This window comes from Neophocaena asiaeorientalis, unplaced genomic scaffold (genome assembly GCF_003031525.2).
Source record: "Neophocaena asiaeorientalis asiaeorientalis breed wild unplaced genomic scaffold, Neophocaena_asiaeorientalis_V1.1 scaffold1580, whole genome shotgun sequence".
NCBI classification, from domain to species: domain Eukaryota; kingdom Metazoa; phylum Chordata; class Mammalia; order Artiodactyla; family Phocoenidae; genus Neophocaena; species Neophocaena asiaeorientalis.
The window spans coordinates 43,336-69,722 of NW_020173006.1; the positions used below are offsets into that span (position 1 = coordinate 43,336).

At 48.7% G+C, this 26,387-nt stretch overlaps 3 protein-coding genes across 8 annotated transcripts in view; 1 reads left to right on the plus strand and 2 right to left on the minus strand.

Annotated features, from left to right (window-relative positions):
• Positions 1-1,058, minus strand: part of FAM229A (family with sequence similarity 229 member A) — a 1,467-nt gene extending 409 nt beyond the window's left edge. Inside the window, exons 1-2 of one of the 2 annotated variants that reach the window (XM_024742391.1) lie at positions 272-557; positions 52-191 (exon numbers count right to left, since the gene is read on the minus strand). In XM_024742391.1, coding sequence (XP_024598159.1) covers positions 52-191; positions 272-409 — 278 coding nt within the window. In that variant the 5' untranslated portion in view covers positions 410-557. Of the gene's footprint in view, positions 1-51 lie in introns of both variants that reach the window. The other variant, XM_024742389.1, reaches the window with a different exon arrangement.
• On the plus strand, positions 935-3,342 carry TSSK3 (testis specific serine kinase 3). The gene is made up of 2 exons (XM_024742392.1): positions 935-1,113; positions 1,884-3,342. The coding sequence occupies exons 1-2, from the start codon at positions 969-971 to the stop codon at positions 2,543-2,545; spliced, it is 807 nt and encodes a 268-aa protein (XP_024598160.1). The 5' UTR covers positions 935-968; the 3' UTR covers positions 2,546-3,342.
• BSDC1 (BSD domain containing 1) lies at positions 2,360-25,956 on the minus strand. Of its 5 annotated transcripts, none has more exons than XM_024742386.1 (11): positions 25,923-25,948; positions 25,597-25,657; positions 20,702-20,818; positions 18,183-18,350; positions 16,767-16,821; positions 14,684-14,799; positions 14,193-14,261; positions 13,945-14,023; positions 12,519-12,995; positions 6,632-6,735; positions 2,360-2,473 (listed from the first exon to the last, which is right to left on the minus strand). In XM_024742386.1, exons 1-11 carry the CDS (start codon positions 25,931-25,933, stop codon positions 2,441-2,443), a joined length of 1,290 nt encoding a protein of 429 aa, XP_024598154.1. In that variant the 5' UTR covers positions 25,934-25,948; the 3' UTR covers positions 2,360-2,440. The 5 variants fall into 5 exon arrangements, with proteins under 5 accessions (XP_024598154.1, XP_024598152.1, XP_024598155.1 ...); XM_024742384.1 differs by having other exon boundaries at positions 2,362-2,498; XM_024742385.1 differs by lacking the exon at positions 2,360-2,473 and adding an exon at positions 3,152-4,691 and having other exon boundaries at positions 25,923-25,956.
• Positions 25,957-26,387: the final 431 nt, after the last annotated feature.

Below are 26,387 nucleotides of genomic sequence, written 5' to 3' on the forward strand. Positions count from 1 at the left end.
GGGCGGTCGGGGGACGGAAAGTGGGCCGGCGGGGAGGAGCGCTGGCCTCACCTGACCGGGTTGTGCTCCGTAGCTACCCGCTCCGGGCTGTCCTGGGTCTCGCGGGGGAAGGCAAGGCCAGGGGAGTCTCCGGCCTCAATGGGGAATCTCCGACCCTGCGGGGGCTCCTGGGCACTCATGTCCGAGGCGCTCTGAGCGGGAGTGGCGGTCAGGCAGCTCGCGGGCCGCCGGGCGCCCCCTCCCCGCGCCAGCCCCGTGGGCCGTCGCTTACCTGCCGGAGGCCGAGACCGGTCCCAGGCAGGAAGTAGCTGCCCGAGCCCTGGCCGCGAGAGGACGCTCCGGTCCAGGCGGAGCCGGGCAGGTGTCTGTGGCGCGCCCGGGGCCCGGGCGTCGAGGGGGAGGGCTGCATTGTGACCCGGGCCTTGGCGCGCTGACCTTATAGAACCCGTTCCTCCCGCCGGGGAACCCCACGCCGCGCCGGCACTTAGCGCGGCGCGAGCCGGTACTTGGAGGGCTCTTGCCATGGGTCGCGCAGACCCCCAGCTGCCCGTTGGGGGGAGCAGGAGGCTGTGTCCACAGAAAGGAGCCTGGCATCCCGGGCAGCGCGCAGACGTCCGGAGCGCCCCCCACAGGCGGGGCTGCGACTCACTACCTGGCGCGGGGGCTGAGCGCAGCGGTGACTTAACCTGTTCTGGGTTTGGTGGTGGTGGTGAGGGCAGGCAGGGGGCATTGCCAATTTTGGCCAAGGGTCACACAACACCTACATCACAATTGGGCCAGAGTTTTAAAATGTCTGACCCACTCCCTCTCCACCACCCACGGCTTGTGTGTCCAGACGGGGAATGTTCTAGCGCTGGGGGCGGCTGCGGATGAAAAGGAGCAGGCCAAGAGCGATGGTGAAGTAGAGCTGCCTCGCAGAGGCAGCATGAGCTGAGAGGGTGATAGGAAGGAAGGAGGTGCTAGACAGCATGGAGGGCTTTCTGCTCTCCAATGGGTACCGGCTGGGCAAGACCATTGGGGAAGGGACCTACTCAAAAGTCAAAGAAGCAGTTTCCAAAAAACACCAAAGAAAAGTGGCGATTAAAATTATAGACAAGATGGGAGGGCCAGAAGGTGAGCTGGGGCCCCTTTGGAGGAAGTGAGGGCTGGCTGAGGTGGGTGGGTGCGTGCTTCCTCCAGTGAGAAGGATCATTCCCTCCTCCCCTTTAGTCTGGAACCAAGGAAAGCAAGACAAACTGTGGCTCTGGGGTAGGTCAGTGGGGAACAGAGGGATGCTGGGAGTCCAGGAAAACCACACCCTCTAAAATCCAAGATTAAAGTGGCAGGAGGTGAAGGATCCTCAGAAGCAGAGCCGGAGACCACAAGGCCTTTCCTATTCCAGGAGGGGAACAGAGACTGGCAAGGCCATGGCCACGGCTAGCAGAGGGCAGGAGCTGGAGCCAACAAAGGCAGAGATGGGGAAAAGACAGGGCTCATGGAAAGAACTGTGGGTCAGGAAGCAGACGTGAGAGGAGCGGGCTTACCACGCTGTGGGCAAATCAGGCCTCGTAACTGAGATTCAATAGCCTTGTCTAAAAGTCCCTGATAGTCTAAAAACCTAAAAGCACTTTGATATCTGTGGTCTCACAGGCTGCTCACAACAGTCCCTGAGGCTGACAGGGAGTAGTTCCTTTCAGTAATATATTAACTACAAAAACAATAGAGGTGAACATTCTTTGCAGTGTCCAAGCAGACAGACATTAAAGACTATGAAAGGGAACCAAGGCACAAGACCCAGACATAGTGGGGAGATAGGCAGACAGAAGTTGGAAGGCAGCAGACAGGAGGGAGGAGTTAGGCCCTTCTGGACTTGATGCTCCATCTCTTTTCGCTTGTTTCCATAGAGTTTATCCAGAGATTCCTGCCTCGGGAGCTCCAGATCGTCCGTACCCTGGACCACAAGAACATCATCCGAGTGTATGAGACGCTGGAGTCTGCAGACGGGAAAATCTACCTGGTGATGGAGCTGGCTGAAGGAGGGGATGTCTTTGACTGTGTGCTGAATGGGGGGCCACTGCCCGAGAGCCGGGCCAAGGCCCTCTTCCGTCAGATGGTCGAGGCCATCCGCTACTGCCATGGCTGTGGTGTGGCTCACCGGGACCTCAAGTGCGAGAACGCTTTGTTGCAGGGCTTCAACCTGAAGCTGACAGACTTTGGCTTCGCCAAGGTGTTGCCCAAATCATGCCGGGAGCTGAGCCAGACCTTCTGCGGCAGCACAGCCTATGCCGCCCCAGAGGTACTTCAGGGTATTCCCCACGATAGCAAGAAGGGTGACGTCTGGAGCATGGGCGTGGTCCTGTACGTCATGCTCTGTGCCAGCCTACCTTTTGATGACACAGACATCCCCAAGATGCTGTGGCAGCAGCAGAAGAGGGTGTCCTTCCCCACTCATCTGGGCATCTCAGCTGAATGCCAGGACTTGCTCAAGCGGCTCCTGGAACCAGACATGATCCTCCGGCCTTCAATCGAAGAAGTTAGTTGGCATCCATGGCTAGCAAGCACTTGATAAAAGCAATGGCAAGTCCTCCCCAGTAAAGTAGGGGGAGAAAGCAAACCCAAAAACCCACTTCTAAAATGGTGATATATATTTTACACTTTGTTTACTTATCCTAAAACTTACCTACACCCTCTCCAGCCTTACTTCTCTTTCCCTTTAAAGATCTTCATGGAACCAGAGGGCCTCATTCAGACTTCCCTTTTATTACAGCTGACAAGTGATTTTCATACAGGTGTTTAACTAAAGTTAATTAAAAACAGACCCCAGAATCATACACATACAGGGGGAGGAGAGGAGAAAAATGACCAAGAGCAACTGGAACCACTGTTGTTGCAACTTCCTTTCCAAATAAAAGCAGAAGCATTGGGAATGCAGTAACGGCCTCTTGACTCCTTGTCTTGGTGAGAGGCCTGTTGGGGGCCCTGTCCCTTTCTCATCCCAAAGGCCAAGGTGAGCCTGGGATGAGGACAAGGGACTTCCTCAGAACCCAGGCTACCTCCCATCCTAACCCCCAGGCTCCAAGCAGGAAGCCACCCTGCACATAGTGTGTTTTCTGCCCTGGCTCTGGGGCAGCTGCCGTAGGGTACAAGAACAGAGCCCCAGACACCTTCCAGCTTCTGTTGAATCTCTTTAATAGCTGTTAACGGCAAGTCTGGAAAAGGTTCAGGACAAAGTTCTTTTTTCTTTCTTTTTTAATTACAAAACTAACAGCTGTTAGAGTCTTTTTTTTTTTTTCCTTTTTTCTTTTCCCGGCTACAAAATACTCTGGGGAAATACATTATAATTTAAAATATATAATATTGCACAAACAACCAAAAGGTTAATTAAACTAAAGAAATAATTACAAAGAGAAAAACCCCATCCCATCAAAAAAAGATTCAGCATTCTCTCCATCCCACCCCCTCATTGAAGGTTTGAAGTGGAAGTGACCACCACTCTCTTGGCGCCCCTGACCACAATCACTTTAAGTCATTGGTGAACACACCAGATTATATATAAGAATCACCAGAGCAGCATCGTGAAGCACCAGGGTCTCCAGGGATTCCTGCAGCCCCTCATCCCCCCAAGAGAGGTGCAGCTTTTACCAGAGTGGGGGGTGAGAGCCACAAGGATTGGATCTGCCTTCAGGAAGAAGAGCTTTTGCAGAAACCTGATGACAGTCTCAAGAAGCTCACCCCCAGCATATCCCTTCAAGATGCAGAAGGGATGAGGCGGAGAAGTTAGGCTTACCAGAGTTGTAAGTACTCAGCTTTGATCACTGCTCTGTACCGCTGGTAGCTGGCTTGTGTCCTACGCTACAGGGGAGTCGAGGTGGGTAGCTGGTTGGACAAGGTATCCCGCCAGGCAACACACAGAAGGGCCTGAAGTGGCCCCCTCCCTTCTTGGGGAGGGGAAGAAGAGCAAGAGCACTCCTGCAGGTGGCACAGCTGGGCTGAGGACTCGGGTGCATCTGACATGAAGAAGCCTTGGGAAAGGCGTTGGGGACATACCAGCCTGGACTGGGTAAAAGGAGGGAGTTTGGTCTCTAGATTCTGAACCACAAGGAACCTTTCCAGGAATGGAAGATGCCTGGGAGGGGGAGATTCCTAAGAGAGGCAAATTTCCCAGAAATGAATGCCTCTTACCCGCTGGGATGGGAACCAAAATGTGTTCACCATCCCTGTCTAGCCAAGGGCAGGTGGCATGGCCTTCTTTGCCTGCTTATGGGTGACAGAGTGTGTTTTCTCGGCGTCCTCCAAGAGACTGGTAGCTTGGCCTCTGCCTACACAGGCAGATGGGCTAGGGCTATCCATTGGGACTTCCCAGCAAGAGTCCCCAGGAACAGTGGATGTTCAGCAGAGAAATGTAGGCTCTTCTGGTGAGGGGGGTAGGTTTCCTCCCCCTCGGGTCATCCTATGATTGGCACAAGTCAGAGTTCCCGGTTTGGATTTAGCAAGCCCCTTCCCAGATGTGAGCAGAGGCCCAAAGGGCCAGCAAGGAACAACCCAGAATCTGCCTAGAGCTCTGGCTGACAGAGGCCATGTGGGGGACATTCTTAGTCAGTGTCTTCCAGGGCTGGGCGGAGACGAGCGAGGGAGGTGGGAAGTGCTGTGGGTAGGGGAGCGGCTTGCTCTGGCTCCCCTCATTCCCAGTCCTCCCACTCTACATCTTCCAGCTGCAAAGGGAGGGGATAATGGAGAGCACAAACACGTATTACTCCTCTGAGTCAAGCTGAGACCCAAGCTCCCCGGCTGCCTCCAATTCGGGACAGCCCTCCCTGCAGCCCCAGCCCCAACTCCCCCGGGCCATACCCGGCCTCCTCTCAGAGCAAACCACTTGCTTCAAGGAATGTCTGGGGAGCAGAGCTGCCCTCTGCCCAAGCGGTGGGCCTGCTGTTCTGATGGTTCCAGACTCAAAGGAAATGCTTCTATCAACCAACACTGGACACCACAAGGGGACGCCCTGACTACAAGAAGCCCATCAGTCAATCCCTGAAGGAGAACTTATCTTCTGTGGAGCAGGTAAGAATATGGCCCTGAGAGGCAGGGAACTTTACAGTGGTGCTGTGATCAGAAGCAAGCGTGGCACTGGACTACAGGTGCTCGCAGGGCTTTCACTAGGGGCTCCAGCACCCTAATCCCCAGCTGAAGTCTCCCCAGGCAACTCTCTCTTGGCCTCTCTCTTCATATCAGCAGATCCCCTGATGTAAATAATTCTGTTCAGATATATTGTATGTTGGGTTTTTTGGTTGTTTTTTTTTTGCGGTACACAGGCCTCTCGCTGTTGTGGCCTCTCCTGTTGCGGAGCACAGGCTCCGGACGCACAGGCTCAGCGGCCATGGCTCACGGGCCTAGCCGCTCCGCGGCATGTGGGATCTTCCCAGACCGGGGCACGGACCCGTGTCCCCTGCATCGGCAGGTGGACTCTCAACCACTGCGCCACCAGGGAAGCCCTGTATGTCAGGTTTTAAAGAGGGCTGCAAAGACACCAAAGCCATGAAGGCCACGTGGCATAAGAGGTGCCATGGGCCTTCTCTACCCCGGGTATAGTGAGGTCACAGGTGTAAAATACTCTTGTGTAGGTCACTACCTCCCTCTGGGCTTCAGTCCCTCAGCATGAAAAACAAGGCCCTTCCCATTCTCTCTACTCTGTTCACCTCTTTATAGCAGGTTCCTGAGCTACATGTTGGAAGGAATCATGGGGTTCTTGTGTGACAGTGGATATAACACTGACTTGAATCAGATGTGTGGGCTGGAGCCTCAGTCCTGTCCCTTATTAGCTATGAGAGATTTTTGCCCAGCCTCTCATTCAAAACGACCATCCTTGATTCTGAGAGGAAGTGAAGAATAAGAATAATAGGCCTCTGAGCTTGTAACTGGTTGGTGGTGGTTTCAGGGACGTCTGTCAGTGCGCCCGTGTCCGCAGGCACTACGCCTAAGACGTGCACATGCACCATCTGCCACAGCGCATGAAATTATAAGGATCAGTGCCATGTTTTAGACGGGAACAGAGGCTCAGGTTAAGTGAGCACGTCGTCTTTTGTCTCCAAGGCCAGAAATCTGCTCAGGTCCCACACCTGGCGACCATGAGTCAAAAGGTCTGGGGCAGGGTTTGGCATCTGTATTTTTTATTTATTTTTATTTTTTTTTTGCGGTACGCGGGCCTCTCACTGCTGTGGCCTCTCCCGTTGCGGAGCACAGGCTCCGGACGCACAGGCTCAGCGGCCATGGCTCACGGGCCCAGCCGCTCTGCGGCACGTGGGATCTTCCCGGACCGGGGCACGAACCCGTGTCCCCTGCATCGGCAGGCGGACTCTTAACTACTGCGCCACCAGGGAAGCCCTGGCATCTGTATTTTTTAGTAGTTCCTCAGGTGATTCTGATAGGAGCTAAGGTCAAGAACTCCCCCATCCATCCCCCTGGAATTGAGAGGAAGCAGACCCTGCTAATGACTACTGTTCAGGGCCTGAGTGGGAGGCCCTAGCTTCCTTCCCACAGCCTGCCACCTCAGACAGGAGTGGGATCCACCTTGCAGGGATAGTCGGGCTTGGCAGGGAGAGTCCTCAGACCCGGAATCATTGTGCTTGCCTCCCTGTGGCCAACCAGGCCGACTCACCTCACCGGAAGCATCCACTTTGGAAAGTGCCATCTGCACTTCTTCTTCAGTCATGTCCAAGTCAAAGTCCTTCTCCCAGTCCTCACTGATGTCTGTGCTTGAGCCTGGAACCATGATCCATAGTGTGAGAGACAGGAAGGGGTATGTGAAGAGGTTGTAGCTGGGGGTGATGGAACTCTTTAGAAAGGCCTGACAAATACACACCAAAGGTCTTTACATTCTGCTTTTTCTGGCTCAGTGATCCCACTTTTAGGAATCTATTTTAAGGAAAAATCCTGGATTCAGTAAAAAAATTTAACCAAAAGGATGTTCACTGTAGTGCTGTTACAGTGATGAAAACTTAAAAAACGACCTGAAAGTTCACTGATAGGGAATTACAAAAATAAATGGTATAGTCATATGATGGAACATTATGTGGCTTTTAAAGGTTAGGCTATAGAACATTTATATACATGGCAAAATAGTCTTAAACTATTAAGTGAGAAAAAGCAAGTTACTGAATAGTGGAGAAGTACTGTGGTCCAGAAGCTCCCTAGGGACCATGGAAATCTTCCAGAAGAAATAAACAATGAACCTCTTCCTCCTCAATCACTCCCTTCTACCTACACTGATCCTGCTACTGCTGAAACACACCAGGCACATTCCCACCTAGGGCCTTTGCAAGGACTGTTCCATGTACCTGGAACTCTTCCTCAGATACCCACAGGCCAACTCACTCGCTTCCTTCACATCTTTACTCAAATCTCACCATCTAAATGTGGCCTACCCAGACTGTCCTATTTTCAGTTGCACCCTGACCCCTCACTCTGCTCTGGTTGTTCTTTTTTCTATTGTATTTACCACTTTCTAGTGTATTACATAATCAGATTCACTATGCTTACTGTCTAATAGTAGAGGAGCTGGAATGTGAGCTCCCGAGGATGGGGATCTTCTGTTTTCTTATGTATTCCAAGTGACTAGAACAAATAGTTTGTACTCAGTAAATATTCGTGGACTCTTTCTCTAAATCAGGGGTTGGCAAACTATGGCCTGTGGACCAAATCCAGCCTACTGTCTGCTTTTGGAAATAAAATTTTGCAACACAGCCATGGCCACTTGTTTACATATTGTCTATGACTGCTTTCATGCTGAAACGACAGAGCTGGGACAGAAAATGTATGTCCCCAAAAGCCTAAAATATTTGTGATCTGGCTCTGTACAGAAAACATTTACTCCTCCCTGTTCTAGGTAATTCTGATGCCTGCTAAGGTTTGACAACTACTGCTCCAAACATTCATATTTGGGTATGCTTTCTTACAGGCAATATAAAAAAAATGTACATGTGAAAGTTATTAGTAAGAAGAAAACTACAAAAATAGTTCCTGTAAAAAAAGAGTATATGCAGTATGATTCCATTAAAAAAATACGCTCACAGATGCATGTACACATACAGAGAGAAAGAGCAAAAACACCCACAAGAATACTAACAATAATTGTCACTAGGTGATGAGGTCATGGGGTAATATATTTTTTTAAATGAACACATATTACTTTGTAATCATTCTTTTAAAAAGCACCTTTAAAAAGAGTAAGGTCTAAAAAAGAAAAAAGAGTAAGCTCTGATCCCCCAATGGCACCACCTGTAAATACCTTGTTTCTTCCTGTCCAGCTTGTTCCTCACCAGGCACCCAGGCTCTGAGACCTCCCCAAGCCTGGCCTCCGCGTTCCTTATTCGGGTTCTTGCACTGTTCTCTAGTCACCCAGCTAGCCATAAGTGGTGTGGTAACAGCAGGGTCTCTGGAGCCAAGCAAACCTGGGTGGAACCCTAACTCTTTTATCTATTGTGTAGTCGTGGGCAAGTTATTCTGGGCTTCAGTTTATTTATAAAATAAGGATAAAACCACCCTCTTTGCGAAGAACCACTGGAGGAGCTTATTAGAATGCAGATTCCTGTCTTCCCATCCCCCCTCATTTAGATTCAGCAGGTGTAGGTGGTGACCCAGAATTCTGCATTATAAACAGGTACCTAGATGATTCTGTATAGACCTTGGCCTGCAGTTGAGATACAACAGTGTTAAAATTAGCAGTATCATGTAAAGTGCCTGTAACATATATACACAGTGGATATTTAACAAATGGAGCTGTTAAAGGCCTGGTCCCAGAGTTAAGTAATTTTACACATGGTCCCACACCCAGTCAGGGGCAGATCTGCAACCAAGACCCAGTTCTTCTGACTCCACATCTAAGGCTCCCTGTGCTTTCAGGACACTCTTGGTGGCTTGCGTCTGGCTCCCTGTCAGTGCAGGTTTCCTGTGGGTTAGAATCTGGACTCCCGGCTGATCTCTCCCTCCAGAGCTGTGGCTGTGGTCATGACAGCTTTTCCTAACCCTAGGTTGCCCTCTAGGGATTTGAAACTCTCCTCTTCAGGCTTAAATGCTAGGGTAGACCCTTTGGGGTAAAAAAGAAAGCATCAGCTAACATTTTTGGAGCACTTTACACCCACCCTCTGGGATAGGTATTAACAGTCCCAATTTACAGGTGAGGAAACAAAGGCTCTGAGTGGCAGAGATGTGAATCTGGGCTTTCTCTGTCACCTGCTTCCTCCCACCACGCTGTCCTGTCACACAATGAGAGTACTAAGTTCTCCTTTACACTGTGCATGTGGCAGAGAACTGATCTATGCAACAACAATTTAAGATTTCATGATGAAGTTTTACTGTTTTCTTTTGTTTGTAAGAAAGGGGAGTTTTCAGGTGATTATTAACCTCATGGTGCTGTCACTCACAGCTCATTTTATTCTGTTTAATTGGCTCTTTGCTTCTCCAGAGAAGAAATGGAAGCAAAAGCCACTCCTAGGTCAGTCAGTAGTAAAGTGGGGCTTTAAGCCCAGAGCTCCTTCCAGTCCGCAGGCCAAAGGGCCTGCCCTAATCTCCCCTCTCTGCTCCCTGCTGACGGAGCCTGAGCAGGGTAAGTCTAGTCTCCTTGCTCAAATGGATCTCGGCACAATATACAGGTGGGAAGCAGCTCTGCAATGACAGGCATCACCCTGGGACCTTAGAGGTCCCTGTGGCTGGGCCACCTCCAGAGACTGCTGTATCCAGAGACCAAGCCTCCCTCATGTCATCTGGACAAAGAGGGAGAAGGAGTCACTCTGCCTCCAGGCCTCTTTTAATATTCTTCCTCCCTTTACTCTGTCCCTACTGTCCCACTCTAGTCTAAGACCCCAGCTTCCCCCCATTAAGTGACTACAACTACTTCTGGTGGGTCTCCTGCACTGAATCCCCCGGCCCTCCTTTTGCGAATCCCCCAGTGCATTAGAGGAAGTATAGCTCACTGTTAAGAGCTTATGCTGCATCTTCCCCATAATCTCATTTCTTCCAGTCTCTACCCACCATTCATTTTTTCTCATCACTCTCTCCAATAGCCCAATTCCCAATGGAAACAATAATTCTTTAACCTTCCAACTGTTTCACTGTTATTCCCTCCCTTACCCAGCTCAGATTCCATGAACCATCATTCTGATCACTTCTTGCATACACTTGGACTCTTGTCTTTTTGAGTTCACCTGGGTAAACCTGAACCCTGATTAAGTCCAACTCCCCATCTGCTCTGTGCCTGCACCTGAGCAACTGAACGTGGCTGGACAAAAGTACAACTGTGCTGACTGGTGTCTCTTAAAATTCACGACCGTTATCTCAAATGGACCCTTCGTACCATCCACCCAGCAACCACACAACACATATTGGGTCCATCACCTACTCTTCACTCTCCTAAAGGCAATGTTACACTTTTCTAAATACCTACTGGATGGGTGATTGATCTCAGTTTCCTACCAGTAAAAAAAAAAAAAAAAAAAAAAAGGGAAAATCTCACAGATCTCAGGATTTTTGTGAGGATTGAGTGATATGCATATCAAGTGCTTAGCACAGAGCTATACAGACATATGGAAAGTGCTCAGGGAATGGTACGTCTTATTATCTGCATCATCTCCCCAAAGCAGGGCTCTACCCAAATTTCTTCCCTAACTGAGGACCTATCAGGAAATAATTACCCCCAACTTACAGAGGAGAAAACGGAGGCTTAGAGAAGATCAGTGCCTTTTCTGAAGTCACATGGCTTATGAGCAAAGTTGGGATTTGAACCCAGAACTGTCTGAACTCCAGAGCCTGAGCCCTTAGCCTCTATATGTAAAGCTTGTAGTACAGGTTGGGCATATAAGCAGCATGCCCTGCTGCTTTGTGGCACCAAGTCCAACTTTCTGAATTCGGCTTAAGATTTTAAGTTCTTGTTCCTCCCTCTCCTGGGAACAATACAGAAACGTGGGCTTTGGTCACCCGCTTCAATGTGCCCCATGTCCCCAACACACGATCTGACATGTGGGGGACTTTGCAGGCCCCCGCAGCTTGGACTACCGCTCCCTGCGCACCTGCCGCAAACTCTCCAACTCTCCTATACAATGCCTGTCTCCTTGGTGAAACACCTGCTGATGCGCAGAGGTTCCTTCTTTCTCCGAACTCCTCCTGTACCAAGCCTGTCTCATACTGCTTCGTGCCTCATCACAGACTGCAGCCGTTACCCCTCCCTCCTCAGTGTCTTATAAAGAGTAGGTAGGAGCTCAATGGATGACCTCACTGAATCAGAGTCAGAAGGAAAACACTGTGTTGGAAACTGGAAATCAGCCTGTTGCCCATCCACTGCAGTAAGCCATTCCCTCACTGCCAGTAGGCCAGTGCTCACCTGCTGGGCAAGCTTTGTGGCCAACTGGTGCTGAGTGTTGGCAGACGGGATGCCTGCGTGTGAGGAGCTGAGGGGAGGTCTTGCTGACAATTGGCTATCTCTGGAGAGGTATTTTGGATGTGGCAAAACAAGCTGACACGAGAGCCATCACTGTCCTTTAATTGCAGGAGTTAGAGAGAGGGCCCCCCTTGACGTAAAGTCAAAGTGTCTACAGTCTAAAATTTCATTATGCAGATAAGAAACTAAAGCTCTATTACTTAAGCTGGGTCACTCCAAGTTCATGAGTATTCATTTTATTCTTCTTTAAGCTGTACATGTAAGTTTTGTTTATATATTTTATAATAATAACAATTAACACAGGCCTAGGGAAGCTAACTGACTTTCCTGAGGTCATCCATTGAAGAAGACCCTTGACAGCAATCAATGTCACAGGAGTTCCCACCCCAAAGGATAGAAACTGACACTGTGGTAGTTAAGGGCATGGGTTTCAGGTCAGACAGAGCTGGGTCTGAATCTGGGCTTGCTACTTCCTGGCCATGTGAATTTGAGCAAGTTACTTAACATCTCTGAGGCTCACTTTCTTCATCTGTAAAATGAGGACAGTTATATGGAGTTGTGAGTTGTAAACTGGAAATTAACAAGCTCCCCTGGTAACTGAGAAATTAAATGCAATATTACATCCTTAACACATGATTTGACATAAACCTTATTTTGTTGAATCTAAAACCCCAACAACTGTAAGATGCATCCTAATTTCAGAGAATAAATGCATCTTGGAATTGACGGAATAGAGTATAATAAATACTATAGTAGCTGTCATCATCATCATCAGTAGCACAAATGAAGGCCATCTGCTCCTAGGATCATCACATGGGACAAGGAGACAAGTCTGCCTCGTGAGGTGGCAACTCTCACCTGCCCTGCCCGCACACGCTCCCTGGGCTTTGGCCTTGGCTTACCTTTTTTTTTTGCCATACGCGGGCCTCTCACTGTTGTGGCCTCTCCCACTGCGGAGCACAGGCTCCGGACGCACAGGCTCAGCGGCCATGGCTCACGGGCCCAGCCGTTCCGCGGCATGTGGGATCTTCCCAGACCGGGGCACGAACCCATGTCCCCTGCATCGGCAGGCGGACTCTCAACCACTGCGCCACCAGGGAAGCCCATGGCTTACCTTTTTTTCCATTGGAGGGTGTAGACTTCCCGCTGTCTGAATTCAGCTCAAACACCCGTAAGTCTGTGAGTACCTCCTCCCTGAGAGTCTCTACTCTGGCTGGAGGCCGGGGCTCTGGACCGCTGGGGCGGCCAGCAGGGGTGTGGGGCTTGGACTGAGCTAGGGGTGGGGGTCCAGTCTCGCCCACATCCACAGCCAGGTCCTGTTCCTCCAAAGATGCCTCTAGAAGCTTTTGGGACAGGTCCTTGGGCAGCACTGGTGCCTCAGATGCAGGGGTGGGTTTGGCAATCTGTGTCACGAGGGAGATGCTCTCACTGCTCTCCGATGGAGTCACCTCTGTTGGAGCCTCAACCGGGGTCACCAGATTCTCTTCACAGGGGCTCTGGGGGCCAGGTCCTCCTTCAAGGGATGTGGAAGTTTTGGCCACAGGAACCTTGGCCTCTTTTGGAGATGTGGGTGAAATGCCCACAAGCTCCTCTGTCAAGAGAGAAAGGTAGGGAAAGAGAGTGATGTACCCTGGTTAGCCCCAAGACAACCTTGGAGCTCTCTGAAAACAGACCTCAGGTTCCCACCAAAGTTTGCTCTAACCAAAACTAATGGGTGCCAGTTTCCTCACCTCCTTCTCCATCACAATTCTTCTGCAGATAATCCCTGTTGGTCAAAGTCTCTCCCACCCTTGAGGCATAGCACATGCCTGGTGGGCACTCAGCTTTTAGCAGTGCAGCCCAAGATAATATTATAGCTTAGGAAGCCAAGACTTTAAAGTCAGTCGGTTTGAGGTTCAGGCTGGGCTCTGCTATATCCCACGTGCATGACCTTGGGCGAGACACTTAACTCTTCTTTAACCTATCTGCCTCATTTGCAAAAGAGGGATAATGAAGTTGCGGTAAGGACCATACATGTAAAGCTTTTAGTACAGGTTGGGCATATAATATAAGCACTTAGTAACTGTGTTAACATACCATGCAGGTGGCTCCCACACTGTCCTAAGCTGAGCTACCAGGTAGAGGAAGCTCAGCTCTGTCCCTAAGCCAGCAGTTCCCAAGTCTGGCTGGTCATTAACATTACCAGTGGAGCTTGTTAAAAATACAAGTTTGGCCACATGTCCATAGAGTCTTATTTAGAAGTGGAAGAAGGGAATCTGGAATTTCAATAAGCATCCCCTACTCTTAAGTACTGGTCCATGGGCTAGCAGGGAAATCTGCTTCAAGTGACACATGTGATTTCTGTACCTAAACCTGGGATCCACCAGCCTTGGTAAACAACCCCTTGTTAGCTCATTGTATCCTTGGCATGAGCAAACACCATATTCATTCCCTCCTCTTCCCTGGGGTGCTATGTCCCTCCAGGCTTCAGAGAGAATGGCCCAGACAGTCTCCCACAGGCAGGACTTGGTACTTTCTCATCACCTCTCAATACCTCTTACCTTCTTCCTCCTCCCAGCCAGGCTCTTCAGAGATGCTCTGTTCTGCACGCTGCTTCAGGGCATCCCTCCGGGCCTGCTCCTGAATGTGGGGGAGTAGATGGCCAGGAGCAGTCAGGGAACCCTCTTTCCCAGACTCTGGTCCTGACCCCAGAACTCTTGGCACCCTCTGTCCCCTTCTTCCCTCAACAAAATTCAGCCCCCTTCCCTCATGGCTGAGTGGAGGACCTTCCCTGGTTAGGCCAGCATACCTGCTCTAGTTGATGGACTTTATAGAAATACCGCTGCCAGAATTCTGAATGGGAAACAGCTGCAGGCACCTGGAGGGAGGGGACAGTAGCGATGAGACTTTGGGAGTGGTTGTGTGGGGGTCTATGTTCCCAGCCTCATCAGCCAGCTCCCAGCCACTCTGGATATCAGATGGGATAAGTGGCTGAGTAGTGATTCTTAGAGCACTTCCACCCCCCAGACCCACCTTCCTGGCCCAGCTTGGCCAAGGAGGGAGAAAAGAACTCCCACCAGGCTTTGCTAGCCCTTCCATTTCTCACCGTGATTGCCAGAAGCCTGGCAAATTAGTTTCCCCCACGTGGATTCTTGGCTCAAGAGCTGGCTGGTTTGGCTCCTCAGGGCCTCCTGCTGCTCTCTAGGCCAGAGGACTCCACAATGACTCTGGACATGTCCCTCCCACCTCCCCACACCTCAGGCTGGGAGTTGGTTGAGGTCCTGCCGGCTAGGCGCTCACCATCTTGGTGTAGAGGGCCCGGATGGAGGGGCTGCCTACAAGGAGCTCTGAGATCTCCCCCTTCTTCTCCTCCAAGCAGAACTGGGAAAGCCAGGTGTCAAACAACTCCAGGGGCCCTGCAGAGGGACAGACACTGATGGTCAGTTCCGTGGGTCTGGAGAAAGAACACTGGGCCTAGAGAAATCACACCTAAGCCTGGACATGGCCAATGAGGAAAACTTAAGGTTTTTCCAAAGCCATATGGCCCAAGCTGGGGGGTCAGGCAGGGTGAAGGGGTGGGTAAGCTTGATATCAGGGCATGGCCCCTAAGTGATCACTGGGAGGGGCTGCAGTCTCCACTCTCTCCCATGCCTGCCTGCTTTTTATCCCACTGCACTTGGCTACTGAATCCTCTCCTCTCTGAAACAGCTATTCTCAGGTTACCACCAGTGACCCTATGTTGCCAAATCCAGTGGCAGATTCTCTGTCCTCCTCCTCATGTGACTATCCTACGGTTTCTGCCCTGGGAGCCACTACCTTCTTCTTGAAGCCCTCTTCTCTCCTGGCTTCTCACTCTTTGTATATTTCCTCCCACTTCTCTCATTGTTCCATCTGAGTCTTCAGCGGGCTCCTCTTTTTCCTTTCCTTATCTCTTCTTGTTTTCCATTTTCTCCCAAGATAACCTCCACTAAACCACAAGTTTCAACCTCTTCCTCCCACTGACAATTCTTTAGTGTGTCTTTGCAGCTCAGGCTGCCTTTCTGGGCTCTAGGTCCAGAGGTCCAGGTGCCTGGACACATCCACCTGCACATATGCTGCAAATACAACGTGTGCTCATCTTCTTCCCCCACCTACCTGTCCTACCCACTCATCCACTAGAGAGCTGGAGGCCCTCCCAGACTCCTCCCTTATGGAGTCACTCTGGATTCCACTTCCTCAGCGTCTCTTATACATGCATACCTTCTTCTTCATTCCACCCGCCCCTTCCCTGGTTCCGGCTTTACCTCTGACATGAAGATTCCTATCAAGCCTCCTAACTGGTCTTCCCATCTTCCGTCTCTCCCTCTCTATTTCATCCTACAAAACACTGCCTGAAGGCTCTTCTATAAAATGCAAAATCTGATCACGTCAAGTCTCAAAACGCTTCAACAGTTCTGTACAGGAGGGCATTTCAGGCTATGGTCTAAAGATGGGCTTCAAAGGGTTAAAAAATTCCCATATGCATATAAAATTCTGTTGAGAGAGGGCTTGTTATTTTCAACAGATTTTTAAAGGCCTTTGTGACTTAAAAAAAGGTTAAGAACCACTATCTTGAGCCTTTTAGGACAAAATTCCAACTGCTTAGTCTGGTACCCAAAGCCTTTCCAGTCTGGTGCCCCTGGCAGCTCTCACTGCCCTCATTTCCTCACATGCACCCTTTGTCTGGCCTTCCCAAATGCCTAGGTTTTTCGAAAACTTCAAATTCCTGTTGTCCCGCTTGAATACCCTTCCCACACTTCTAAAAGTAAAATTACTTTACTTCTAATTCATCGTTAAAACTTCAATTCAAAAAAAAAAACAAAAAAACCCCTCAATTCAGGTGTCACATCCTAGGTTTCCCAGGCTGGGTTACATGCCATCTTCTGGGATCCCACTGCTCCCCTCTTTCTGTGGAAGCAGTCAAGTCACTCTATCTCTAGTATCTTTGCTTTATTCCCTGTTTCTGGCTCCTAACAGCAGGTTCCTGGAGGTCTGGACAGGGTTGATTGAGGGCTTGACTCATTTCTGGTGTCTGGTTCCCAGCCTGGGGCTTGCTGCACAGCGGGAGCTTAGCGAACAGGCCAAAGGGGAGGCAGGCAGGGCAGCAGGGCTGAGGAGCCTAAGCTGAGGATGAGGGGCGAGAGGAGCAAAGCCTCTGTAGAAGGGGATGAAGACAGTCTGGGTTCAGGGAGGAACGGGGACCATCAACCCATCCCACCAGAGGTAAGGGTCAAACTAGCCCCACTCTGGTCCCTCTACACAGGGGGTGCCTGGCCACTGCTACCAGAGACAAACAGGGTGCGCAATCCAGACCCGCTTGGTCTCCCTGCCCAGCAAGCCTGCCCCCTCAGCGCTACCCCCTCACCATCTGGTTCATTGCAGTAGGTTGCTGGGTCTGACTGCAGGCTATAAAGGCGAGCCTAAAAAAAACAGAGAAAAGAACAGAAATTCTGGGGTGATGGGGATAGACAGCAACCCCTCTCTGCCAATCAACCACAACCGAGCTTCTCCCCTGTTGGCTACCATACCCACAGGGCACCTGGCAATTAACACTGTGGGCTATGGAGTGGAGCTCTGGGCTAGGAGTCCAAAACTGGGGCTCCTAGAAAAATGGTCTTTCACCCAGTATTCCACCCCTGGAAACTAAGAAAATAAAGGGTAAGGAGGCTATAAAATTATATGTATAAAATAGTTTTGAATTATGTGAGATATGAAAAATGTTAGTGCAAATATATTAATAAAGTCCAAAATTTATTGGCAAATTTTGAAATATTTAACTCCCTCAAACTAAAACAATTCATCAAGAATTTCTTAATTTCATAGCCAGTCTGCCAAATGAACTGCAATCTGTGTTCCCATTAGGGCCACAGGAGTGGCAAACTTTAGCTGGTAAACGGAAAGCCCCTCCTTCCTTCCTCATTATTGCAGGAAGCATGGGCTGGCTGTATCACAACTTCAGCAAGTGATTTTGGTGATTCACTGTTATAATGTAAAATCCTATAATTAAAAAATTTTCACAATCCACTTAAATGTGTACTAAGTGGTGGTGCTAATACTAGTGCTGAAAAACATGCTTGAAAAATCATGTTTGGAATTGAAATTCAATGTGGTAAAATGCTATGAAGAAGGCCAAACTGCTGTGACACCACACTGTGAATCTGGGAGAGAACGCTCCACAAAATATAAGAAGTAATGGTGAGAAGATAAAATGCAATAGAAATATACTACCATTCTTGCTGATTTAATTGCTTTGAAGATATCCTCCCCCTGTACATTTATTCCTATTGGAAATTAGTCTTAAATAACACAAATGTGGAGATCATGCCCATAAAGATGCTGTCCAGAGCATTCCTTATTATGGATGAAAGCTGAAAGGAATCCAAATGTGCAGCACTAAGGAAATGACTGAATAAATTATGCTATATACACTTGCAAGAATTTAAAGACATTAAAAATGATGGTGATTAGGAAAGATGCTAATAGTTAATTGCAAATTTTTAAGTGGGTTACAAAATTGCATGTATAAAGTGCTTTTTCTGTTAAAAAGAAAAACTCCAAACTATCTTTACCAGTGTTTGCAAGCAGAAAGAAATGGAAGGTTATACACCAACGAAGAATCAGTGGTTCTCTTTGAGTGATGGGATTACGGGTTTAGAAACTATTATCTTCTTGCTTATTGGTATTCTCCAATTTAATTATATACATGTATTTATTTTTTATGAACATGTACTGCTTTGTGAGCTCAGGTTAGAAGCTAGAGCCCAGTGCCGCTAGTGAATACCTTGGTGCCATCATAGGGCTCAGCCGTGCCAGAGGGTGTGCCCATCAGGGTGATGACATCGCAGTCAATGGTTTTGTCTGGTGAGGGTGCAAAGGTGTCGGAGATCACCCCTAGGAAGTCAGACAGCCCTTTCTTCATTTTTTCTGTTGCTCCTGAGGAGCCTTCAGTCTGCAGAGAGAAGCCAACAGAGGAAACAAGTGGCCCAGGAGCAGGCTGCAAACTGGGGTACAGGGTATGGAGGTATGAAGCATCAGGGGTCAAAGTGTACTGTGTGTGGGGACCAGGGAAATGCTCACGACCTTTCACCCCCATCTCTGGGGCTGGAGAAGGAGAGAGGGGCAGCCAGAGTCCCCATCCCCCAGATGGGGATGAGGAACAGGGCCACAGTAGGCCTGTGTAGGTTAGAGCAGAGCTCCTTGACTGGCTGTTTCAACAAAATTTCAAGGTCGACCAGGCTGATCACAAATTGACAGGGGAGGATCCATGCCACAGACATTCAGTGGGGAAGAGGACTTATGGGTAGAGTGATGGAAACGGTACTAGCTTTGGGGTCAGTCTTGGATCTGAATCCCAGCTCTACTACTTTTTGGTTATGAGACCTAAACCCTCTCAGAGTCTGTTTTCTTATCTGTAAAATGCAGATAAATATACTTCCTTCAGGGGGGTACTGTGGAGATTAAGAGATAAGGTGTGTACAATGCCCAGCACATGGCAAACATTTAATAACTAGCAGTACTGTAATATTACAATCTCGTCATCATCATCGCTCAGGAAGTATCTTGTATGAAAGGTTGAGGACATATGGGTAGGATGAGAACAAACAGCCTTGTGTAGAGGTAAACCTGGGACCAGCTGAGGGCCAATGTATGGACCTCCTAGAAGAGGCAAGTCGGGCACCAATCTTGAGCCACACTGGTCAGAATGCTCTTGAGCAAGAAGGGATGGGATGGGACTTTCCTGGTGGCGCAGTGGTTAAGAATCTGCCTGCCAATGCAGGGGACAGTGGTTCGAGCCCTGGTCCGGGAAGATCCCATATACTGCAGAGCAACTAAGCCCGTGAGCCACAACTACTGAGCCTGCGTGCCACAACTACTGAAGCCTGCATGCCTAGAGCCCGTGCTCTGCAACAAGAGAAGCCACTGCAATGAGAAGCCCATGCACTGCAATGAAGAGTAGCCTCCACTCGCTGCAACTAGAGAAACCCACATGCAGCAATGAAGACCCAATGCAGCCATAAATAAATAAATACATACATACATACATACATAAGTAAGAAGGGATGGGAGGCTGAGAGACAGGACCAGGCTCTGCAAACCTTGTAGAAAAGTGTCACATTTACTCCTGATTAGGCTGCCCAGGTATTTTAAACCTAGAGACTATCAATAGTGCCTGGCCCATGTTGGCACAGGTATATAATCATATTTGTTGAATGAGAAAAGGAGTAAATAAATGAAAGAAACAAGTGACATCTCTGCTACTGGCTGGACTTGCAGCAGTTCAGCTCAATTACTACTTGTCATTCACGCTCATCAGTAGCTGTGGTTAGCAGGCAGACAGTATTTTACAAGATTCAACAAAAGAAGCTTGGCTATAAAAACTCCATAACATGTTTTCCATAACATGGCCTCTAATTACAAGGCAACTGATTCAGCTGATGATCAAAGAAACTGAAATCTGTTCCAATACTAAAGGAGAAACTGTAATACAAAACCAGTATACTATACTTCATTGGAAATCTGAGGTTTGCAGGGATATCTTTGACCATATACAATTTTCAAGTTCCATGCTGACTTTAGAATCTAACTCCTATCTCACAAGAGAATTCCACTATACATCTCTGATTGATAAAACCAGGGCCAATAAGAATATAAGTTGGCAAAACCTTTCTGGAGGGCAGTTTTACAGTAGATATTAAAAGGTCTAAAACAATTATATTCACCCTATATCCTTTCCAATACCTTATTAGGAAAAAAATATTAAGGGGAAAGATTAAGCAATCAGCATGTTCACTGTAACTCTGTTTACAATACTGGAAAAAACAAACAGGAAACTAGGAACTGGTCAAATCCACATAACAGAATACCATGCCATTTATGCATGCTCTAGAACGAGGTTTGCAATGATTAAGTCAAAAACTAGGTTATGAAACATGGTGTTCATTTGATCCCAGTTTTGAAAAAGAAAGTATACATAAGGGATATACTCCTCAAATATTAACAGTAGTTAATCTCTGGGAGAGGGACTTATGGGTATCTCTAGGTCTTTCTTTTTCTTTATCTGTATTTTCTAAATTGTCTACAATGAATGACTTTGCTGATCTGCTAAAACAATACAGAAGTGGGAAAGCTTATTATTACTTAACATATGTAGCTTGTTTACTTGAGGGACATAATTTTCAAAATGGGAGCCTATGGGAAAAAATAATCACTTAACGGTAGAAAGGTTGGGAGCTCCCACCAGGGTCCCAGGCAGGTCAGGCTATGTGGGAAAGTCACTTGGAGGGTGTAGGTGGTACTCACAGCCAGCTTCTCCTTGACCACGCTGGCAGTGGCTGCAATGGTGCAGGCTGTGTCGTGCTGCACCACCTGGGTGAACTCTGTCAGGTCCCGCTTCATGAACTCCAAGGCTTCGGAGGACTAAGGGAAGACAGAGAGGGATGACAGAGCCGGCTGGTGCCACCACCCTTTGTTCCTATTCCCTGTGTGTTAGTATCATACAGAAACATGGAAAACTCAGTGACATGGGAAGCCTGGGCTCAGAAACAATGCTTACTTGTCCCAATTCCATGACCTGGGATTACCCAACAGCAGAGAGCACAGAGGAACTTCCTGCTGCTCTGAGAACGGGGACTGAGCTCAGCCCAGACACTTATAAGCTATGTGGCCAGGAGGAACTCTCATCTAGCCCTCGGTTTTCTCCCGGGAAATGAGGGAGGTGGAAGAGATCAGTAGTTCTCATGAGCAGAATGGGGAAGGGGGCACAAGCAGTCTGAAAACAAAACAGACTTTGATGCATCACTTAGCTATGCTGTAAGTCATGACCTTTGTTTCCAATTTCAAACACAAAGAGAAGGGGTGTGTGTGTGTGTTTTTAATCAAAGGAAAGTGTTTTCTATTTTTACTTTTATTGTCACAGGGAAATTCAGTTGAAACATGAGACAGTAGATGAAATTATTTTTGTGAAAGGTTTTATAAATACGTTGTACTGGTAACAGCAATAGTTTAGAAAGCTTTTATGAGCAATTTTTGACAACACCAGTGAAAAAGGTGTGTGATGTTTTACATTCAACAAAGGGGGTGTAAAAAGAAATACTGGATCAGATTCTCTCCTAGGCCGCCTTGGTTCCACCATTCCCCAAGGTTCTGTTCATCCATAGAGCTCCTTTGGGCAGAATTGATACTTGCTTGTCGGACCAGTCTGACTCTCACTCTGCACTCAAACCCAGTGTGAGACAGCAGGCCCTCAGCTCTTGTCCAAGTCTTACCTTGTCTTGCTTCATCCTCACCCACTCTAAGACACGTTCCCGGACTATCACTGTGTTCACCCCTTCAAGCCCTTTCATTTTACACAGGGATAATCACCTTCATTTTAAAAACATGTTTTTGAATGTTCTGGTGATTTTTTTCTTTGCAGAAGAGCCTGCCTAGTTTTCATCATCCTGGGAAGTCTCTGAATGGGACAGTCTCATCTATCAGCCAGAGGCTTCTCTGCGAGTGGGAATGGCTTCATTTCAGATTCGGGACTCCTTAACTGGAGTGGAAGAGTCATTTATCAATTCTCTCTCCATCCACACCACCACCACCTTAGTCCAGGCCAACCTGCTCTTTCAACCAGACTCCTTTCCCAGGTTGCATCAGATACCTCTATTATCTTCTCCTCGTGACACCAGTGGGAGCTTAGTAAGTCAGAGCAGACCATGATGCCCCTGCTTTACATTCTTCAGTGATTACACGGTATCCTATGGCAAGTATAAAATCTTTACCTTCACTTACAAGGCCCATATAATCTCACTTCTGGCGGACTCTCATCCCCTCCCACGATGCCCCTCACTGAGCTCCAGCTGGCCTTCCTCAAGTTTCCCAAATGTTCTACCATCTTCCCTAACTCAGGGTATCTGAACACATCATTCCCTCTCCTTGACACATAGTTCTAACTCTTCAAAACAAGCGAACAAACACAATGAACGAACCCTCTCACCTGGCTATGTTTACATGTCACTTCCTTCAGATGTAGGTTGGCTCCCCTGCTCATGGGCACCTGCACTTTCTCTTCTTTAACATTTACTGTCCTTTAGATTTATAATTACCTGTTCGTGTCTATCCTCCTGGATAAACTGTGAGCTCTGTGAACATAGAGCGTTTGTTTTTTGTTCACTGATGCTCTCCCAGTGTCTGACATAGAGCCTGGCATAAAGTAGGCACTCAAAAAATGTGTGCTTGTTAGACTGGTATGTACCAGGGCAATTTTAATTATATAACCATTTACATGATTATTTGATGAATGCTTGTCTCCCTCACTAGACTGTGAGCTCTTAGGGGACCTATATGAACAGACACGGTGCCAGCCCTCCAGGTCACAGTCTACTGGGGAAAATGCTCACGTAACAGTGCTGATGTGCAAGGGCAGAGCAGTGACTGGTGTATTGTGGGGAGGTTGGAAAGACTTGTTGACAGGCCTGGTCTGAGCCTTAAAGAATGAGCAGGAGTCACTAAGGAAGCCTGGGCGTGGTGGGGCCTGGGGTTTACTGAGGCCTACAAGCACTTCAGTCCTAATGAAAATAAAGGGTAACACAGAAGTGGTGAGGGATAAAGCTTGAGAGGGCAACCTTGGAGGGCCTGGTCAGCCCTGTTGGTGATGGGGAACCACCAAAGTCTGAAGCAGGTGGGACATGATGAGACTCGCGTTTTTGACAGGTCACTCCAGAGACTGGCATGGACTATAGGTCCAAGAGTGACAAGATCAGAAATGGAGGAAGACCTGTCAGGAGGCTGTTGCAATAGCCCAGGAAAGGAAATAGAAGAAAATGAACAAGGACAGTGCTGGTCAGGATGAGAAGATGGGACTGGTTCAAGAAATACTAGGCAAAAAAGGTGGATTTGGTGATTAAATAGATGTTTTGACTCAGGACAAGAAAGAGTCGGGAAGAGCTACTGGCAACTAAACTAGGTGACTGGATGGTTGCAGTGCTACCAGCTGAGGAAGAAAATGCTGAAGGGGGAGCGGGTTTATGGAGAGGATGGTGACAATGATTTTGGTATGTAGTATCTGCAGTGACTGTGGGATATCTGGGACACCCGGCCAGCCAGAGCTCTTCTCAAATACTAAATCTCACAGAAAAGGATTAGGAGTCTTCCTAAAATGAAAGAGTTTGTTGAGTGAACAAAGCAATGTGTGAGGATAAGGTTCCTCAAACACCACCTTTAAGGGGCAGGCAGAGGAAGAAGAATTCGTGAAAGAGGAAGTGAAAGCCTGGAGAAGTATGTGGAGAACTGAGAGAGAATCATGCCACAAAAGCCAAGGGAGTAGAGTTTCAAGAAAGAGAGAGTGATCACTAGCGTCTAATGCAGCAGAAAGGTCCAGAAAGATAAGACCTGAAAACCACCACTGGATTTGGCAAGTGGTAGGTGAAGCTGAGTGTTTATATAGATAAGTCTATGTGTAGTGGCTGCAGGGGTGGGGAGGGAGTTAGGAGAGATCATGTTATTGACTTCAAATTTTAAAAAGTAGGAGGTGAGCTTGTCTCCTGGAAGTAAAAGAGGAAGTGGTTGGACAGGGGACTTGAGGAAGAGTTAGGTTTGGGGAAAGTTTCTGAAGGCAAGGGGAGAAGCAAATTTGAGACTGAAAAAAGTTGCTGGGGCAGGGGTGGAGGGTGAGGGGCTCCAGCCCAGAGAGTTTGGGGAATCTGCAGTGGGCCAAAGAGCATCGTGACTTTCCCTACTAGTGTCCGTGGGCAAGCACACACACACACACACACCCCCAGAGGAATGAAAGGGCAGAGGGAGGCAGATCACAGCACCAAGGGCTGTATTTTCTGGGGCAATATATGCTATTGGGTGCAAGAGAATTGGGGGTGCTGGGAATTGAGTGGTCCAGACGGAGCCAGCATAGGGAGGGAAGGAAGCAAGGCCAGGAAAGCACTGAAAGACCAAGAACAAAATGGAAGGAAAAATGGACTGCAGGTATTTAAGAGGTTTCCCCGTGGCTCTCAGTACTTAATAATAAGTACTTATTTAGTACTTACTGTATGCCAGATATTGTTCTTAGTGCTTTACATATATTATCATTTAATCCTCACAACAATCCTAGCAGGTAGGTATTATTAGTATCCCCACTTTACAGATGAGGAACTGAGGCTTTGAGAGGTTAAATATCTTGCCTAGGTTCAATAAGAATAGGAAATTTAAGTTTTCTCTCTCCAAATGGGGAACTGTCAAAGGCAGAAACAACACCCATTCCCCTTGTTTCAAATGAGAGAACAAAGATGGAAGGCTAATCAACTACCTATTTTTCATGAGTTATGGTAAGACCAACGTTAAGGGTAACACACAGGAGGCCCTCACACAACATTTGCTAAATGAACATCAGACTCTCCTTCCAGTAGACTACTCAACAAAAAGCAAGCTCCTTTGGGGTCTCTTCTATTAAACCTCAGCTTGAAATTCTCTGAGTCTTCATCAACAACATAAACAGCTCAGGTCACTCTCTGATTTTGCTGGGCTGTAGTGATGTTACACTACAAATGCTCCCGGAATAGAGGATTGATTTAACTGAAGCCAGAAGCCTCTTGGAGTCTGCCCTGAAGCAGGACTCACCCCAGTTGCTTGAGCTAAACAGTAATTAACTTTTTCCAGAATTCAGTTGGGTTGGTTTTGACGAACTAGCGTGGACTGAAACAGCAACACACAATGGCATTGCCCACCGGCAGAGCCAAGCCTCACTCGTGCCACAGGGATTGCTGTTTCCCCACTAGACTGTGAGTTTTGGGAGGTCCAGGATTGCACCTGCTTGGCTAACGTCGGTATCCTCAGGACCACAGAGTCAGACAGTGCTGGCTGTGGCATATACTCTAATATTTGAATGACTAGAGGAGAAGGTTTCTATCGCTAGAATCCTTTTTCTTCAAGGCCGAGATCAAATGTTCTCTCTTCTACGAAGTTGTGAATTTCCCAAGCGGAAATAAACCGCTCCTTCCCACGGATTCCTACCACAGGGTCGGCTGCAGGTTTTAACACCGTATTTATTTCACTGTAGCTAGAGTCACACTGGTGTGAGTTGGGGTCTGTCTTTCCGTAGGGCCCAAGTCGGCCTCATCCCTGAGGCCCGGCGCCCACACGGGTCCGGCGGGACGGCTCGGACCAGGCTGCAGTGAGGCGGCGCGGGGCCCTGCCGTAGGAAGGGCGCCGGCCCGGCTTACCTTCTCCTTGACTGCCTGGTAGCTCTGCTGCAGCCAGCTCCGCCACCATCCCACGTCCTCCCTGTGGAAGACAGACACATCTGGCGGCCCCCCAGCGCGACTCTCGCCCGCGCAAGAATCGGGTCTCAGTTCCCTCCTCAGATGTGGCCCGCGGGCCGAGACTTCGCAGGCCGCTTCCCCACCCCCTCATGCTGAGACTCCACCCCGTCCTTTCAGCTCCGTCCAGGCCCGCGCTAGCCTCCTGATCCCCGCGGGGACCCTGGCCCAGCACCCCAACCCTGGGAGAATTCAGGGCCCAACGCCCGAGAAGTGGATGACTGGCTCACCCTTCCGCCATCTTGCCCGCATGACATCACCACTATTTACTGACCTTTGACCTCCGACACGACACCGCCCCCTCAAGCACCGCCCCCGAGCGCGCGGCCCAATCCTCGCGCCGACACCGCCCTCAGCCCAATCTCCACCCCGCTCCCTCATTAGGCTCCGCCTCCTTGAGCTAGGTCCAGTCTCGGTCCAGAGTTCGGACTTAAAACTCGGCTCCTGGGAGACGCAAGAGGGAAGAGATATGGGAACATATGTATGTGTATAACTGATTCACTTTGTTATAAAGCAGAAACTAACACACCATTGTAAAGCAATTATACCCCAATAAAGATGTCAAAAAATAAAAAAAACATAAAACTCGGCTCCTGAACGCTCGGTCCAATCCTCACCCGGCACTGTCTTCAGGCCCCACCCCAAGTGTTAGCCCCACCCCCACCAACTTCGAACCTCTCTCGGTATCCCCTGAC

Excerpts from the sequence above, each read along its gene's own strand:
- BSDC1 (XM_024742384.1), bottom strand. Across the intron at positions 20,819-25,596 it reads ACCAGGCAGTCAAGGAGAAG|TCCTCCGAAGCCTTGGAGTT; the intron begins GTAAGCCGGGCC and ends GTCTTCCCTTAG. Across the intron at positions 14,800-16,766 it reads CTACTGCAATGAACCAGATG|GGCCCCTGGAGTTGTTTGAC; the intron begins GTGAGGGGGTAG and ends GTCCCTCTGCAG.
- TSSK3 (XM_024742392.1), top strand. The coding sequence starts at position 969 with ATGGAGGGCTTTCTGCTCTCCAATGGGTACCGGCTGGGCAAGACCATT. Across the intron at positions 1,114-1,883 it reads CAAGATGGGAGGGCCAGAAG|AGTTTATCCAGAGATTCCTG; the intron begins GTGAGCTGGGGC and ends TTGTTTCCATAG.